The 19340-nt window shown below is 42.5% G+C and overlaps 1 protein-coding gene across 2 annotated transcripts in view; it reads left to right on the top strand.

Annotated features, from left to right (window-relative positions):
- The window catches only part of COLEC11 (collectin subfamily member 11), a 39317-nt gene that overhangs the window by 5566 nt on the left and 14411 nt on the right, over positions 1-19340 (top strand). For both annotated transcript variants that reach the window (XM_065632793.1, XM_065632792.1), the window contains exons 2-3: positions 9779-9934; positions 17420-17491. In XM_065632793.1, coding sequence (XP_065488865.1) covers positions 9805-9934; positions 17420-17491 — 202 coding nt within the window. In that variant the 5' untranslated portion in view covers positions 9779-9804. The remainder of the gene's footprint in view (positions 1-9778; positions 9935-17419; positions 17492-19340) is intronic.

The following is a 19340-nucleotide window of genomic DNA, read 5'->3' as shown; positions in this document are numbered from 1 at the left end:
GTTCTTGAAAGGACAGGGCATATTTCTTTACAGAGCACTCACAGATAATCTTTGCTTGTTTTGTTGAGGAAATCGCAAAGAGGAACCTGATTTGTCTAAAGAAGTCCTTGTGACATTCTTCTTACGCAGAATGTGAGAATTTCTACCAGTTTCTAAATATCTTCATGTCTTGAGTGCCACATCTTCAGAATTATTCAGGTTGGACTATTTAAGTTTAAATTCTTTATGTATCATATGTGGAGGCAACTGCATTATCTTCACAAGTTTTGTGGAGATAGGTAAATAGTTTATATACCAGAAGTGCTTTAAATTACCATTGATTTTTATGCAGACCATGCCCACTGCTACATCTACTTCCACAGTGCTGTGGCTATGACGGGAACTTAATACACTGTTGAAGCAGAGTGCTCTCTGTAGCTGCTGGGGCAGTTGTACTGTCAACTGGAAACCTCCCATCTGAAAAGAGACCAGTTGGGCATCCCATGTCTTGCAAATACTGAGCTTAGTTTCTGGATGGCGTATGTCAAGCTTGTGTAAGTGACACCAACTTGATCCTCCCGGGGAAGTTGCTGTGTCAGCTACAACAACATGTGTGCTTCCTTTTGTGTAAAACAAATCTGTTGACACTTGATGCCGGGGTCTGTCAGGTGCTTCGTTAGTGGTTTTGGTCATAATTGTTTTTACTCTGTCTTCTAAGCAACTTTCTATTTAAATGTGCATTTGCCCATTTAGACTTAGTTTGCATGTGATTGCGTTCACATTGTTTCTTGATTTTAGGGAAGATTATGTTAAATGTTGCAGCTACAGTGTTGGATACATGGAGTTTCTGATGAGTTCAGAGATTATTCCTCTGTACCTTTTTGGCAGGACTGAATAACCGTGCCAAGTCTCATTGTATGTAGTTCATTCTTCCTTTGCTTGAGTCAACTGGCAGATGCTGGGATTTCAGCCAGGGCAAGATCAGTGTGGCCTTTAACACCTCAAAAGCCTTTTCTTTTACTAGTACCTGCATAATCAGAGCAGTAGCATCAGATTTTGTTCCTGTATGTGCCCTATAAATGCTGAACAGATACACATCGAGGTTCAAGTGCCACTGCTTAGCTGATGTGCAGCTCCTTGATTTGTGCATAACTGGCTCTGGTCATGTTCCAGCTGTGTGAAAGATTAATCCACTGCTACTGTTAGAGAATTTTCTGAGTACCAAAGCAGGTGGAGATACCAGAACTTATTACCTATTTAACATAGCTGGTTATATTCTTCCCTAGAAATGTACATTACTAAATACAGAAATCTCTTGAGGTAGTTGGTTAGATGGAAGGATTTTAATTAAAAAAATCTCAAAAGGAGTTGTCATCCTCAAGAATCTTTTGGTAGCAGAAGCATCTTGGCATATGGATAAAGGAAGCAACACCTTCAGTTTATATGAATTTGGATAAACCCCCTTGTTTGCAAATCATACTCTATGCATTCTGTTTCTGAATTCACATTTCTTTTTCAAAATAAGACAAGCTTGTCAAAAGCATTCAAACCTACATACAATCACTTGTACTCTTAAAATTTTTAAATCTTCATGGACCAGTGCATTGTATATCGCGGAGGATTTTGAATGCACATGTCACAGTATAAGAACTGCACTGGGAAACGTTTTACTGCTGAAAGATATTCTTTCAGCCGGCTCCCATTTGGCATTCCTTATAAGTAGGATCATGACTGTTGCCAATGATATAGACTGATGAGTGGAAGTCTGCTGTAGCATACTAGTATAAAAATACTTCTGAGAATGTTGTTCATGTCTAGTCATCTGCAGGAACCACATAGCTTCATATGCTTTTACTCAGTTACATCAGATCCATACTAACCTGGTTTTGTCCACTGCTTTTTGCCTCTACAAGCGTTTCTATATACCCAATATATATTTTATCTGGGGAGCTGCTTTGGTAGGTTCCCCTTCCTTTTGTCTTCTTTCCCTTATCTGCACTTGGGAAGGTGTTTCAGGGCTCCAGGAGTGAAAGGACATTGAACAGTACTGTTGCTATCGAGTTCACCCTTCACTTGTCCAGTGAAGATATGTGGCTCTATTTCCTGTGAGGCTTGATTTTTCGCTCAGTTTTCTCTTGTGTTGAGGCTTGGCCGTTTTACTGAAGATATTGTTGGTATTTATGTCACCAGTATAATTTCTTTCCCTCCTTTTCCCGGGTTCATGGGAGCTGATATGAAAGGTTCAGCATAGGAGCACATGTAGAGTGTTATTTGCTCTCTGCAGATCCCCAGCTTGAGAATAAAAATGAGCTTTTGTTGAAATTGCATTGACACTGCCCCAGTTCAAATGCAAGATTTTTATAATGCGTGCTTATGTACCATGGTGTTTTGTTATATTGCAGTTATCATTCTAAGAAGTATGTCCTTGTCATCTGAGGATAACACTCTTGGATCATTTCCATGACTCTTGGTAGCTTGCATGCTATTGCAAAATGCCTCATGGCCTATCTCCTATTCTCTGTATCTTTCACTGGATATAATTTTCCATTGCAGCCATATCTTTCCTCCTTTAAAATGTCCCCACTCTAATTATGTGCTGGGTTTTGTGCCTGGTGAATTTAGTCCCTTTAATTCTTTCACTTATGCATCTTTCTGTTTTCTCTATGCTGCTGGCATGCGAGGGCACAGTTTTGTAACTCACTGAAGGCCATCTCAGCTGCTGCCAAGGGCATTTCTTTGCCTGGCTGGCAACATTTTTCACAGGAATGATGGCCATTTTACTCTCACCAGGAACCAAGGAACTAAATCAACTGAAAAATAGCATTACAGAAAGAAGAATAGCTTTCTGCTGGTGTAGCAGCCCGTGCTAGCTCATGATGGGATCAGCTGGTGGTTGGTGACAGTACAGAGAAGGGGAGGGGAGCACGGGACTGCAGCGGGGGACCTGGGCTGCTGATAGCCTTCCCGTAGATTAGCTTAGCTAATTAGCCATGGTGGGACTCCCCTCACCCAGCTTTACATACATCATAGGTATGTAGGCTGAGCTGGTCATAGTCACTTGGGTCTCATCTCCCTCTGATTATAGGTTTTGAAAACGTACTTGCCCCCTTCTGGCACGGCTTTCATTTCACCCTTGCTGAAGCCCTGATTTTATGTTTTAAGCACAGATGACAATAAGTTAATTCTGGCATAAACTTGTTGACTTCAGCAGAACTACATCAGCAAGAAATTTGTCTCAATTTTTAAAAACATGCTTCTTGATGAAAAGTAGGGCTACTATTCCTATGTATGACAAGGGCACCTGCATTGTACAGTCAGAACTAATAGTGTCTTACACCTCACAAACATCAGCTGAGGAAATAGCTCTATTGAGCCAGAATTAAGTGTACTTTGGGAACTAAGCAATGACTTCCGATCAATTAGGTTTTTAGGTAATGCTAGCTTCCCATCAGCTTAGATTCTCTTTTGTCCTCTGCAGCAAACCTTGCTGTGTTTTTCAGCATCATTGGGACCTGAAATGTGTTATGTCTCTGCTTTATGCTACTCCATGCTCCATAGATTTCACAGAGATTTCGTAGCCACAGCAGTTATGGTCCTCATTTTAAAAATTCTATGGTATTAACATTTAGGGATTATTTTTTAAATCCTTCAAGCCTGTTGCCTTAACCTTTAAATCAACATGTAGAATTTAATTTCAGAGCATTGCAATGTTACAATAATGATCACCCATTGCTTAAGCAGCTTTATCATTGATTCTGATTTTTATATTCCAGCTAAATGGTGAACTCTTGATTACTCAAGGTAATGCACAAGGGAGCTGGGAAGACAAATGAGAAAATGCTTACATAAAGTAAAAGCATAGCTACACAAAACATGTGTAAGCTAGGATGATCAGCAAGGCTGTGATGGAGAAAGAAGAGGTCAGTGACACAGGTTTCATCTCCAGCGTGAAAGACATCTTCTCTGGGGAAGGCTCCACAGCCCTCCGGCCAAGGGGTGAAAAGCAACTTCCATGCGCAGCACTGGGGTCTTGTCCCTTCTGCCTCTCCCCACTTCCCCAGAAACCTATCCCTGGCTTGAACTGAGTGCTGTTCTTACCCTTGCAGCCCTGGAACTTAATTACTTTTATTTATTTTATTAATTAATTTATTTGGCTTTTATCTGTTCAAAATGTTCAAAATAATGTGAGGTCTGTGTCCCAGCCTGGCATTTCACTGGTATGATTTTTTGGGCATGTGTTGTGTGCATTAGGATGCAGCTTAGAGCTTGCCAGGGCGTTTGAGGATACACAGGCTGCCACATCGTTCTGGGAGGTGCTGGGATGTGGATCATGAGGATTTGAAAAGTCAGGGGAGTGAAAACTGTTGAAAGCTGTTGATGTGTCTGTAGTGCTGACTGAAACCTGCTTGGGAAAATCACCCACTAAATGTGGCTGTGTGGCTCTGCAGGTTTGTGTGCCTGTCTGTACCAGGAACGCACTCAATACAGAATATAGATAGTTCAGATCCCTGAGAAGTCAGAATAGTTTGAAAAATAATAATTAAAAAATATAATAAGAGTGAAAATAACTCAGTAACAATGAAGTAAAAACAGCTCAAAGAGGAGTTCTGTAGGACAAAGGATTGCAGCCACTCCGTATCTGTTGGCTGACTGAGCATTAATGCCAGTGAGCATCATTTTCCTTGTGCATTTCTCAGCCACTTGGATTCAGCTAGGCAAATCATCTGTGTTGTTGCTTCCAGGTCCAAAACAATGGTGTGCAATAAGCCACCAGCCCTTACGGAGCAGCTGCTGGCACATGTAGGGCCTTCATGCACGAGGTGTTTGCTGGCTGAAGGGATCTCCAGGCTTCCCATCCACAGCTGGGGGCAGGTGGGGGAGCCAGAGAAGTGCTGGGTGCCAGCTGGCCTGGCTGGTTCCCCAGCGGTTTTGAGCGAGCCTGTGGTGCCTTGGGGATTCTTTGATGACCTCTCAAGGACTTGTCACTTGAAGCCTGGGTTAATAAACTTCTCTCCTGGCAACTGAGGCAGATTCCCTGAAGCTGACAGATCTCAAAAGTTGTTTTGAAATTATCATGCTGGTTGCATTGGTATGTTTCCATTCCTAATGGGAGTAGAGGCGTTTTGCCTTTTTTTTTTCCTCATCCTCTTCTCATTTTTTTCCAAAGCTTTCAGCTTATGCTAATTTAATGGCCACCATTATAAGTGCTGCAAATTTGACTCTTGACCTCTGTGTAGACAGTGAAAAGATATTCATACTTTTACAAGTGCCGAACATCTTCAGGTTTCTCTCTGGCATTGGTTTTACTTATGCTGAAGATATTCCAAATACCAGGGCTAAGACAGTGTTTGAAAAAACAGACTGGCACCAATTTCAGTGGGATTTAGTTTTCGAAATGCCTTTACGAATTTGGGTCTGAAAGAACTTGAAGGTAGGTCAGAAAGGCAGGGTATTTTCCGGGATTTTAAAATGAAAGTTGCTGCTGCACACATACCTGAAGATCAAATTCTTATTTCAATGATATAAGTCAATTTTAGCTGTAGAAGAGAAGGGTTTTTTTTAAGCAGGAAAAGGTGGAGAAAGCGATATCTAAAGTGCTTTTGGTTTGATTTCTACTACTAAGGTGTCCTTTTACTGCATCTGCGGACTCTGTGAAGTATTTAATCTGCAACCTCTTCAGCATTTTCCTCTGTTAGTGGCTCTTCTCAGACCAAGGTAGTTTCCCAAGTATTTGTTGTGGGTCCAGGTGTTGTGACCTGACTGACACTAAGAAGCTCTATTTTTCAGAACGAGTCCGTTTTCTCTGCGAGTTGAGGTAGGCTGAGGTGTATCTCCTGTGTCTCTGAGGCTTGTAAGCCCTGCAGCAGCAGGCAGGGGGAATGTGTTGAAGCCTCATTGGAGGTGGTGTTTTCCCCAGAAAATCCGTGATATCTGGCTGCCGAACAAAGCCACCAGCAGCCCTGACAGTTCTCTGCTGCTCGATGCCTGTCTCATCTCTGAGCTGTGTAGGAGTTTGCAAAGGCAGATTAATATTTAAAGTACCTGGAGGCTTTGATCTTTCAGTTGTAGTCTGGATACATCTAAAACCTCATAAAATGCAGCCAGAGGAGGTGATGCTGCCTCTTTATTCACTAATGCAGAGACTGGAGCACCTTCCTAATTTCAATTCCTTCTTCTGTCTCAGGCCATTTCATTCCCCCTCTGACTTATCTGTTGAGAGTCCTTATCATCAGCTTGCTGGGTGCTGAAACTGCCTCATTTCCAGGATTTCAGCTGTGTATCTGAACCACTTGACTCGAAAGCCTCTTTGTCTGACCTTCTGGATCCTGAAGTGCCCCTGCTATGCTGAAAAGGTGGTATGCCTTGCCTGCGGTGTCCTGCAGGCTGGTGGCCGGCTGCTCTCCTGGGCTGTGGGGTGGGAGCCGCAGGCCAAGGCAGGCAGGACCTGTGTCCATCTGCTCAACCCCACAGAGCATCAATGCGGCTGTCATTCAGGATGGTCTCACTCCCTGTCCCTCAAAGCTGACCACTGCTGAAGGTTAAACACCTACATTCAGGTGTCTGGAAAAGACTTCCAGGCCTGAGTCTCTGCCACATCCTCCTGACTGACTGGCGCAACAACTCACTGCTTTCCCACATAGGGAGAGTTCGTCTCTAACTTGGCATTGAGAAGCCAGTTCTTGCAATGAACCCCCTCACTTTCCAGTCTACCAGCACCGATTATTCTAGTGCCAAGTCTGGCCCTAAAAGCCTTGGAAAGGAGGATCTGGAGAAACACCCTTCTCCTCAGCCTTTCCTCTTGGCGAGTTTCTGTTGCTCCCTCTTTTTCTCACTGCCTACTGTGAACCATGAACTTGGCAAAAAGAGGCAGAACCATCCACTGTGGATACTGTGAGCTCCTCTAGGCCACAAAGTACACCAAGACACCATGCCTTGTATGCTGGTGTTAGGAATCTCCTTCTGGGGAGATGTGGCCAAATTCAAGCTTAATGTATGTGAAGTGATTTGTTTGGTATGCACATGAGGATATTTGGGAGAAGATATCACAGAGATCTGATACTTCAAAACTATACAAGACTGTGGTCAAATAGTTTGTATAACCTTAGAAAATAGCTGTAAACTGGCCAGTGGCCTGACCTGGTCTCTAGTAGTCTGCGCTGGCTCTGTGCATGGACAAAGGAGGCAGCAGCCCAACATAGCAGAGGACAGTAATAGCAAACATTTTCCTGCCAGTTTTGTCTGTCAGAGCCCTTGGGAACTGGGCTCATTACTGCTTCTGCATGGCAGTAAAAGCTTTACATACAAATTTCCATTACTCTTCCCTTCACCCCCACCACTACTGCTGTCTTCTGTGTCCACCTTTATGATGTACCTTCTCCTCCAGCTCTAGTTCCTCATCCTTGGGTGCCAAAATTCAATTTTGACTGCACTCTTGAGTATCCTTGAGTGATGTTGCTGCAAAAATTAATAGGGCCTAAATATTTGATCAGCCAAGGTTTGTAATTATGCTGGGTTTCTGTGCTCCTATCAATACCTGAGCTATGTATTTTAAAGCCGATTCAGGCATGTACAAATGAGCTGCAGTCATCTTAGTTGTGGTAGCATAAGCAAAATTTTGGGAACTAAGCACTCTTGAAAAGGGAAAAAAAAAAAAGCCTCTGTATATGGCTGAGTGTTGTCCAGCACCCTAAGCTAGGAGAGGAGATTTTGTAAATGACATTAGTACTTAGTAGTCTGACAGGAGTGATGGTGAGAGTACAAAATGCATCTCTTCTAAGGTTGTCTATATTCTCATCTTCTACACTAAAAGGTAATAGGATGTTGAAACAGAAGTCTTGAAAATAAAATTATTACATTACAAATTAGTGGAAACTTCCTTTTTTCGGTCCGTACTCTCCTGGCTCTTCTTTCTGGTTGACAAAGCTTGTCTATGAAGTAGTTCACGCCTCTCCTGGTACAGGAGCAGAGCATGTCGTGGCTGTGAAAATCCACAGATAGTCTCTGTTCTTCCCTTCCTCCATGGGAGGATTACCCAGCACCAGTGATTTTCCCTGGGATCTTCTGCCTCACTGTAGCCCATTAGACTATGACCATATTGAGTGATCCCTTGACCCCAGAGCTCTTCCCACGTACAAGCATATACCCCACCATTTTGAACCGTGGTCCTCCTTCTGTACTTTGCTCTCCTTTGGAAAGAAAACTGGGGAAGGGATTTGAGTCAAAAGGGGCTCACAACATAGTGTAGTCTGTGTCCTGAACCTGGATGATGAGTGAGAACTGGGGAGTGTGTTGTGGAGCACCCCTGCTCTGCCACAGACATGGTGCAACAAGGCTGTTGTGAGGCAGGACAATCTCTCCTATAACTCATGCCATTCCCTCTCCACATAAGGAGTGAGACAAAATCTGCTCCCATCTGACCCCCCCTGCTGCAGTCTACTAGTTTTATCTCCTAGAGGATAATGGAAGCACATACTAGACAGCAATTCAGAGGGATAATTTATTCCCTGAACTCCAAAGTCATCTACTTAGTCTTACTGCTAAGGCATTTATTAAATGTATCAGAGCTGATGGTGGAATTTAAAATTAGAGCAAGGCTTTTTAATAGTACAGGCAAATTGAATTTTGTTGCATGCAGAGGGCAGTCTTTCTGTCTTGCTCCCTCCATTATGTTTTGGTATCTGCTTCAACAGCTTATTCTCACCCCGAAGCTCCTTAATCTCCTGTCCCTGCTGAAGCACACTTAGTCCTTCAGGCCATCACCAAAATAACAGATCCACCCTTTTAGACCCCCAGCATGTTCCGAGACACAGACCCACATACTGGCCCCACACCTGTGCCTAATCCTACTTGGTTTATTTTTGAAGGAAATTAGGGCATGGAGAGTAATATAACCCAATCTTCTTGCTCTAGATGTAAAATGCACATGTCTGTATCATGGCTATAAAATATGATATATAGGTACTTTCTTTTGAAACCCTTATATGACTTTCAGCTTGTTTGTGTAGTCCGGAGCCTTGGTGACAGAAAGACTGGAAAAACATATCAGAAGTACATAAATAACACTTTTGTCAAAGAGTATTTCTACAGACTCCCTAAATATTGACTTTTGATGGTCCTTTCACACAAACTCCATTTCTGTACTGTTATTTTCTGAGAGATCTCTTCAGAGCCTAATATCAAGCAAGCCATTTCACTTGTAGGCTTAGACAAAGGTAGTTTCAGAGGGATTTATTGAAGGCTCTGATGTAACTTTATTGCATGATATAGTGAAATATTATCTCCCTTTCACCCTCAATGAGTTACATAAGGGCTATTGTATCAGACAATTTGCTGGGCACAATTTCACTGCTCAGGTAGATGGGAAGTGAAATTTCAGGCCTTTGGGTTGGTCTCATCGTCTGCTGAATTGCCTCTAGAGCAGCGTGTGCTCTTTCTAAGTGGCAACTTAGTACTAACATTTGTCAATGCAAGCTTATGGACTAGATTTTCTCCATTGACCTTTCTCTCCAATGAGAAATCATGAACACGGAATTGCCTATTATTAGCATCACTTAATCTCCTTCATCTTAATTAAATTTCTTCTGAGCTTTATCTTACCAAGCCTAACACCAAAACAAACTGCTGAAGACGCTGCTGCATGTTTCATGTGTGCCTGTGGAACGTACAACCTGCTCGGAGGACCTGCACACATCTTGCTCGTGCTGTGTGGGTTATGGCATGCAAAAATGTTCTGCATATGTTCAGAAACTGTTGAAAGTCTTTGGAATTCTTATAACTGTTTATTCATTCTTTTGTTTAGGAGTCAGTGACCTGTAAGTGCTCATTATGAAGAGAGATCTGGTTTTCTTGGTGACTCTAATTAGCCTTGCCTTCCTGTCACTGCTAAGGTCTGGATATCCTCAACATATTGCAGAGGAGTCCTGCTCTGTTCAAATTCTTGTTCCAGGCCTCAAAGGTAATGTGGAAGTCTACTCCATCATTCAAATGTTAATCCTTTCTTTCTAACAGGCTCATTTGCACCCCTGACTGTTTCTAAGAGAGACAAAGAAGGTGCCTTGCAGTTGTCCTCTTATTTGTCCAATTTGTAGCTTCCTTAAAAATTGAATTTTAAGGTTTGTAAGATGAACTTAAGTCTGTTAAAATGAACACAGTTCAGAGGATGCATGCCAAGTTTCCCAGACTTGCTCCTGATCTGTGGTGCTTTGTACTCTGATCTGCTGCCTGGTTGCTTTCTCTGTGTTTATAGTCATGACTGGTGAACATACGCAAAGACTGCAAAATCAGGCCCTACTTTCTATCTGGGGAGGTTTTCATTGCCATTTTGTGAGACAGTATTGGGAAGTATTTTGTATTATCCAGTCTTCTGCTTGTCTTCCTTTGATTTTTAAATGCTCAAGTGCCTTTTAGAAGAAATAAAAAATTAGTTAGATTTTTGGCGTTTCTGTAGTTTCTGTTGACGAAAGCAACATTTTTACAAAAGATTCCCCCAAACTATTGCCCCAAAACGATGGCATAATAAATTACTGATCTTTTAGTATCAAAAAAAGTATTAAGGTACCTTAGATAGGAAACCAACAGTGGAGAATAATTAGCATTTTAAAGCAACAGTATCCATTATGGTGTGAAATCCTTGGCCCGTTTAGCCAATAACAGTAATTCTTGTTATGGAAGCTATAATATTTCTACTGGACTGTAACACCTATGAGCACAGGGAAATACCTGTTAACTAAGGACAAAAAACCTTATGAAAACCACCAGTTTATCATTAATGATTAAAAAAAAGGCATAGTTTAAGAACTGCATAACTAACCTTCCCGTTTTTCTGGTAGTTATGCATTGTAGTATCACAAAGCTCACCTAACAATATTGATGCCACTAATATTATGTAGCACAACACTGGACTTTACATGGTTGCCTGAGGACCATAGTATGGACTGCAATATGGACTGCCTGTGCTGCTTAATTGATCGGTGAGGGAAAGGCTCCATTCTGTCCTGTGGTAGTTCGTAGGGTTCAATTGCGAGCACAGCCTGGCCACAGGTTTGGCAGTGGTGTAAACTGCCCTCTCCAGATGTTTCCCAGTTTGGATGTGGCTGCCCTGTGCTGGAAGCAAGAGAATGGGGCTGTAAGGGTGTGGCTCATGCTTGGCCAGTTGGCTTCAGGGCCAAAAACAGTGCTCCTGTTTTGTTTATTATTATTATAGGTGCAGCTTTGGATGCCTGAAGCAAACTAAAATCTATATTTTTTAGTTGAACTTCAGTAAGTGGCATTTGAAGTCTTAATAATATTTACACCTTCTGCAAATGTTCTAGTTAGAAAGAACAACATTATATCCAGGTCTTCTGAGGTTTGACTAAGCCTTGAGTAAAGTTGTTTAATTTGTTTGATATGTTTGCTGTGAAACAAGCATAAGATAGCACTGTTGATGTGACTCACAGAGAAGAACACAGTCAAAGTGTGTTGTCTAAAGTTACACAGAAGATCAGTCAAAGGGTCAGACCCCACTGCATTGGGGGCTGAAACTTTGAAATTATTTTTAATTCCAGAGAAGCTGACAGGCTTTGATGGGTTTTGTAACTTCTTTGCCTTCGTTTCCTTATTTGTGTAATCAGTCAAAATTAGCATCTGTGATTACCATTTTTATGAAAGGACCGTTATTATATACAGCAGAAATTTAAAAAATGTATAAACAGTACAGGACCCTGGCCCTTTGTCAGAAGGCAGTCCTGAGCCAGGAAACAACAGAGGCTTGAAAACCATCATGTGTTAATGATTTCACTCTGCTTCATGAGATGTGAGCCTTGCAAAAGTGAGAGAGATTGATGTACAAATTCAGTGAAGCACAAAATGGCCTGATACAGCCCCAGTTAATGTGAAATCCCTAAAAAGCTATCAGTGCTCCAGCAACGCTGTCAGGGGGACTGGCTCAGAGGATTGGTAATGAGATACTGCTGTCCTCCACTGGCACAATTCCAACCCATTTCAGTGTCCAAGGCTTCCTTTGAGCATATATGTGGCCGCATGCCCAAATTTCGTCTCCCACGCAGTGGGATTTGCTCACTGCAGCTTTTACATCTGCCCCATCTCCTCCTCTGCTGGGCTGCTGGCAACACCTCCCATGAAGGAGGAACAGAACCCCTGCTCCACTGCTGGACACGAACCTATCGGGATTTGGGAAAAACAGGTACAGAAAAGAAGTGGAAGAAGTGGAAGACCATGGATATGTGAAAGGGGAAAAACAGGAGGAGAGGGTTAAGCCTAAGACATGGTGCAGAAAGTAGAGCTGAAATGGAGTGGTGAAGGAGAGGCACTAAGGAAAAGTACCCAAACGTGGGAGAGTGTAATGGAAAAATAATTTTAGAAGAATAGGAAAAGCTCAAAGGAAAAGAGAAAAGAAAGGCACAAAGAATGAGACTTAGTGGAGAGACTAGAAACTAGAAACAAAAAAAAAAAGAAAAAGAAAAAAAAAGAAATAAGAAGATGACACAAAGCCAATTAGGAATCCACAGAATAAAAGGGGAAATCGGAAAGGGGATGAGATAAGAATGGAGTTGGAACTGGGAGATGAAGAAAGCCAGTAAAGACACCAAGAATAGAAAAAGGCACAAATGACTTTAAGGTCAGAAGCTTAGGTCATAGAGACTGATTTTTTTTTTCATAACATCAACAGTATAGAAGAGTAAGATGAAATGTGGAAGGGAAAAATACCGTGGCTCTGAGAATCCAGACAGCAGGCTGATCTTTGTTTTAGAAAACCAACAATATTAATAATGGGAAAATGTGTTATGTGTGAAGAAGGGGTGGAGGATGAAGCCTCACTGCATTGCTCACTCATATTCTTCCTAAAGTCCTATTCCTTTTGATAGACCCATGAGATTGAAATTACTACTATTGCGCAAAAAGAAATAACATGGAACAGTCCTTCAAAGCTTTAATTATTGGTCTGCCACCTTGTTTTCTCTCCCTTCTAGACTCTAAAGCAGGAATTGTCTTAAAAGTCCCAATGATATACAATACATTAAAAAGCTGATGCTACATAAATAAAATAAACCCATTTTTTTCACGCCCACACTTGATGGATCTACTCTCACAGGGAATATGAGTAATAGAAGAAAGTTATCACCAGCCAAGGAATGCTTAAGAGCTCACATAGTTAATATTTCGTGTGCTATTTTCACAGAATCACAGAATCACAGAATGTTAGGGATTGGAAGGGACCTCGAAAGATCATCTAGTCCAATCCTCCTGCCAGGGCAGGAACACCTAGGTGAGGTTACACAGGAAGGCGTCCAGGCGGGTTCTGAATGTCTCCAGAGAAGGAGAATCCACAACCTCCCTGGGCAGCCTGTTCCAGTGTTCCGTCACCCTCACTGAGAAGAAGTTTCTTCTCAAATTTAAGTGGAACCTCTTGTGTTCCAGCTTGAACCCATTACCCCTTGTCTTACTGTTGGTTGTCACCGAGAAGAGCCTGGCTCCATCCTCGTGACACCCACCCTTTATATATTTATAAACATTGATGAGGTCACCCCTCAGTCTCCTCTTCTCCAAGCTAAAGAGACCCAGCTCCCTCAGCCTTTCCTCATAAGGGAGATGCTCCACTCCCTTAATCATCTTTGTGGTCCTGCGCTGGACTCTCTCCAGCAGTTCCCTGTCCTTCTTGAACTGAGGGGCCCAGAACTGGACACAATATTCCAGATGAGGTCTCACCAGGGCAGAGTAGAGGGGAAGGAGAACCTCTCTCGACCTACTAACCACCCCCCTTCTAATACACCCCAGGATGCCATTGGCCTTCTTGGCCACAAGGGCACAGTGCTGGCTCATGGTCATCCTGCTGTCCACCAGGACCCCCAGGTCCCTTTCCCCTACACTGCTCTCTAATAGGTCATTCCCCAACTTATACTGGAACCTGGGGTTGTTCCTGCCCAGATGCAAGAATCTACATTTTCCCTTCTTATATTTCATTAAATTTTTCCCCGCCCAACTCTCCAGCCTGTCCAGATCTCGCTGGATGGCAGCACAGCCCTCTGGCGTGTCAGCCACTCCTCCCAGCTTGGTGTCATCAGCAAACTTGCTGATAGTACACTCAATTCCCTCATCCAAGTCATTGATGAATATATTGAACAGTATTGGTCCCAGAACTGACCCTTGAGGCACTCCACTAGATACAGGCCTCCAACCAGACTCCATCCCATTGACCACGACTCTCTGGCTTCTTTCCTTCAGCCAGTTTGCAGTCCACCTCACTACCTGATCATCCAGTCCACACTTCCTCAGTTTTGCCGTGAGGATGCTGTGGGAGACGGTGTCAAATGCTTTGCTGAAGTCAAGGTAGACCACATCCACTGCTCTGCCATCGTCAATCCACCTTGTTACGTCTTCATAAAAGGCTATGAGGTTGGTCAAACACGACTTCCCCTTGGTGAAGCCATGTTGACTGTCCCTGATGACCCTCTTATACTTGATATGTCTTAAGATGGCACCAAGGATAAGGTATTTTCATTACAGTAGACGGTACAGCTCAAGGTAGGCAGGATGCAAACATAATCCTATCCCAAAGAATTCAGAAAAGGAGGCCAATTGACAGCAATGTTAAGATATATAATTCTAATTATGAAAGATCTCTCTCAGAGACGATAGGACAAGGAACTCGTAGTAGTGTCAGGGTTGTGCCTGATACCTGTGGTCCTGCTGAGCTCAGTTCAGTACGCAGGCTACATTTCTTTTGGGGGTGTGGGCCATCACGGTGCTGTGGAGTACTGCTGGGCACGTCTTGCCCCATCTCAGCTGCGTGGGCAAGAGCTGGGTTGTGCTGAGAAAGAAGTTGCTCTTGCATGCAGCAAGGCTGGAGCAAAGAGCCACCCGGGATGGGATGGAGAGGAGATTGAGCCAGAGGTGCAACTGCAAAGGCACAGTGGCTGCTGGAGGAGGACACGCTGGAGCCAGGGGGTAGGGACCACGATGCAGTGATCCCAGCGTCCTGCTCCCAAGGGACTGGGTGTAATGTGCAGCACAGGGCCTGGAGACCAGAAAGAGGGTGCAGAGATGTCTTTCTCTAACTTAATTTGTTTGTTATTTTTTCCTAATTCAGGAATCAGAAGTTAGTGTTAGTTGGTGATAAATTGAATGGATTGAAACTCCTTGACAGAAAACTGCTTTGTTGCCCGTGACACCTGCACAGGCTTTGCTTCCTCAGCTTGCACAGTGCTCAGGGTACATACAGCAAAAATAGAGAATTATGGCAAAGCTGAACTGGACCACTGGTCAGTCACTCTTGGCCAAGGCCTTGCTGCTCAAAACAGCAAACCAAAAAATGCAGAGTAGTCCATAGCTGGGCCTGTAATGGGGTAATCTCCTCCCAGGGAAAGTTTCTTAAACACCCACACTAAGGAATGCAGTGTCATCTTATTATAGGAATAAATGCAGGCAAGTGTAATGGCCTGAAGCAAGAATGATCTATTTTATTGATCCCTAATGCACAGCTTTCACTCTGAAGAACGTGTAAAGCAATAGGCTGTAATAGCTGCTCTCAGCCTCCAGAGAGCAGGGAAAAGTCATTGTCAGGATTTATCTTTGGGAAGCAAAGAACTCATAACCAGCCTTAAGAGGGAAAGGCAATCACACAAATCCTATTGGTTACCTGATAATAAAAAAGTGACGTTCCCAAATGTGCCAAATAATAGCCTGTTTCATACTAGCAATATTATTCACCGGGGATTATGTGAAGTTTGTCCTCATTAAGGTCAGAGAATGGCCTATTTTTGCATGTCTGAAGTCAGGGAAGGTGGTCTGGAGCCTGCTGGCAACCTGAAGAAGGAAAATATAACAGATGGGGGGCCAAGTTCAGCTCACAGCCACCTATGTCTGCAATAAGGAGAAATAGAGAGCTGGAGGCTGCTTATTTGAAACTTACCATGTTTTGGCATGTTTTTACATGTCAGCTCTATGGTCCCTTTCTGAAGCACAGCTGCCAGCTATGCCAGAGAGCAGAGCTTGAGGGGAACATGACAACTGTTGACTTTCCTGCTCTGGAGCTCCCTTCAGCTTCCCAGAGAGCAGCTAATGCTCACTTTCCACTGCAGAAACACAGCGCTGGCACGTCAGGTCTCTTGTGCTAGCTCTGACTTTTAGATGCTCGCTGCTTCTTTTCTGTGGAAGCCATAGAGCTTTCTTCTCCTTCATATAAATATTTTTTGTAAAGGTGGCTATATAAATAATTCTTTAAACTTCGATTTGTATAAGAGATTTTAATTTTATATCAATGGCAAACTACAACTGTAGTACAATAGTAGGGAGTGAAACAAGGAAAGCATCCCTAAATTTCCAGTGAAAGGCACCAGGGAGGCAAACACTTGCAGAAACTGATGTTTAAATATGCTGAATATAATAATAATGTGCATGATCCATGTACATGGAAGTACCATGCACAGTGGTTTGTACCACAGAGATTAAAAGGCACAGTATATAACTGAGAATATGGATTAAGAGATACTCTTTCATGCTTAAAAATGATCCTCTAAATAAGGGATGTAGCAATGCTTTCCTATAGGCCTGATCCATCCTTACTCCATAAATGGCACAATTTTATTTTATTTTATTTTATTTTTTTAATTTGAGATTATAGTTAAGCCATTTTCACTTGGGACTTAAGCATGTCCTTAGTACATACTCAGGGGATGTTTTATGAACACAGAGCCAGAAGTTTATATGCCAAAGTTGGACCCTAATTCTGAAGTTTCTACTTGGGTATCTCCTCAGTACTTCTACTTAAGCTTCTATAATACCTGAAACTTCTACTTAAGCTTCTCCCTTGTATTCAGTGATAGAACTTGCAGGAATGGTTCAAAGCTGCGCCAGGGAAGGTTTAGACTGGAAATTAGGAAGCATTTCTTTACTGAGAGGATGGTCAAACACTGGAACAGGCTTCCTAGAGAGGTGATTGAAGCCCCAAGCCTGTCAGTGTTGAAGAGGCATTTGGACAATGCCCTTAATAATATGCTTTAACTTTTGGTCAGCCCTGAATTGGTCAGGCAGTTGGACTAGATGATTGCTGTAGGTCCTTTTCAACTGAAATAGTTCTATTCTATTCTATTCTATTCTATTCTATTCTATTCTATTCTATTCTATTCTATTCTTCGTGAGTTGTGCTGTTGGGCTTTTTGGAGGTTGAGCAACATCTATAAAACTAGACCCATTGTATGAGACTTCAGTAATGTATTGACTTTGGTTTTGTCAGTGTCTACGTCAATTGTGGGAAACTCTGTTCTCTGTGCATTAAGTAAAGCTGTTAAGTCAGACTCCATCTGCTTTTATTTTTTTCCCCCCTCTTCTTATAGTAGGTTTTTATTTTCAGTAGAGAGACTGATACTCTTGTCACTGTCACCAGCGGAACGTAGTCCTGATTTAATATGATTCTTCTATTTGTTTCCTTTTGTATTGACAGGGGAGGCTGGAGAAAAGGGGGAGAAAGGTGCTCCAGGTCGTCCAGGCAGAGTTGGGCCTCCAGGAGAAAAAGGTAACTTTGTTGAAGAAGATATTTTGAAGGTCATTCGTGACCAAATGGTGCCTTTTCTTGTCAGGCAATGATGATGAGCATCCTCTTTCCCTTTGCCGGGTGTCTAAATAATCTTTGGGCCCTTTTGTGAGCTGTTGTTTAACCCTGGCAGGCAGCTTAGCCCCACCTAGCTGCTTGCTCACCCTTCCCCAGTGGGATGGGGGAGAGAATTGGAAGGGTAAAAGTGACAAAACTTGTGGGTTGAGACAAAGGCAGTTTAACAGGTAAAGCAAAAGCTGTGTGTGTGAGCTTCCATTGTCGGGCAGATGTTCAGCCATTTCCAGGAAAGCCAGGGTTCATCATGTCTAATGATGACTTGGGAAGACAAACACCGACACTCTGAATGTCCCCTTTTCCTCCTTTTTCCCCTGGCTTTTATTGCTGAGCCCAGTGTCATTTGGTGTGGGACATCCCTTTGGTCAGTTGGGGTCAGCTGTCCTAGCTGTGTCACCTCCCAGCTTCTTGCCCACCCCCAGCCTACTTGCTGGTGGGGTGGAGTGAGAAACAGAAAATGTCTTGACTCTGTGTAAGCACTGCTCAGCACTAACTAAAACATCCCTGTATTGTCAATGCTGTTTTGGTCACAAATGCAAAGCATAGCACTCTACCAGCTACTATGAAGAAACTTTATTCTAGCCCAAACCAGTAAAACCACACACACTCATTTGTAGACTAACTATTGCTTTCTGGTCAAAACGATTCATTTCGGGGAAAAAAAAAATCTTGATTTTTTAGACAGGTCTCTGTGAAGAAAGATATCAAAATGTCTTCTTCATAATTTGCCTTTTTCAAATGAAAAAATATTAGATTAGAGGGAAAAAATAATGAGGCTCAATTTCCCTGTTTTATTTTGTTTGTAGATGTGAACACTTACAATACCATAATTAAAACCATTGAGGGAAGGCAGTAAGCCGTAATAGGCAGAGATGGCCATGAGTGATTCCACATTTCTTGCGTCACAGTTCAGTAATATTTATGGAAAGATGGTGGTAATGCAGTTTGCATTGTAGTTCAAAAATATTTGGAGCTCTTGAGAGGAATAGTTCTCAATAGTATTCAGTTATACAGCTGAGAAAAACACTGCATTTCTGTCTTGCAGGAAATTCTGTCTTTTCACATTTGTTTTTTCTCCTGGAGCAAGGAGGAAATTTGACCTTCCTAAGTTTTCCAGGAGATGCACATTCTGAAAAAAATCATATTGGGGTAGTCAAAACCTTTTATTTCAATATTGAAATTAAACATTTGACATTCCTATCATCAGAACGATGGAGTTAGTTTTTACTAAACTGAATTTACAAGCTTCCTTTCAAAGCAGTCACAGTGGTAATTTCCTCATGATGATGCATGATCCACTATGTAGTTCTTTTGGGCAATTATGGGAGCCTGATACCTGCAGTTTTCCCTGGGACCAAAATCCATAGCTGGAGCTCTTTCCTCTACAACACACTGAAAAACTGATAACTCCCATGAGGGGTGTGTGCAGTCAGTCGTTGTATTTCCCTTATGGAGATGTATCCTTCAAGGATGACTTTTGTAAAAAATATTGGAAACTAGAATTTCAACTCTCGTAAGGTAATGCAGCATGAAGAGAAGTACCACAGAATAATTTAGGTTAAAAGGTCATAAACAGCTCATCTAGTCCAACCTCCTGCTTAAAACAGGGCAGACTTCAAATTTAGATCAAGTTACTCAGGGATTTGTTCCACAGACTTTTGAAAATCTCCAAGGACTGAGATTCCACATCTTTTTTGATAGGTCTGTTCCTCAGTGTTATTGTGAAAGACTTTTTCCTCTGGGCCAGCTGAAATTT

This window comes from Caloenas nicobarica, chromosome 3, assembly GCF_036013445.1.
Source record: "Caloenas nicobarica isolate bCalNic1 chromosome 3, bCalNic1.hap1, whole genome shotgun sequence".
NCBI classification, from domain to species: Eukaryota; Metazoa; Chordata; class Aves; order Columbiformes; family Columbidae; genus Caloenas; species Caloenas nicobarica.
The sequence above is the reverse complement of the archived record's forward strand: the minus strand, read 5'-3'. Positions and strand labels throughout refer to the sequence as shown.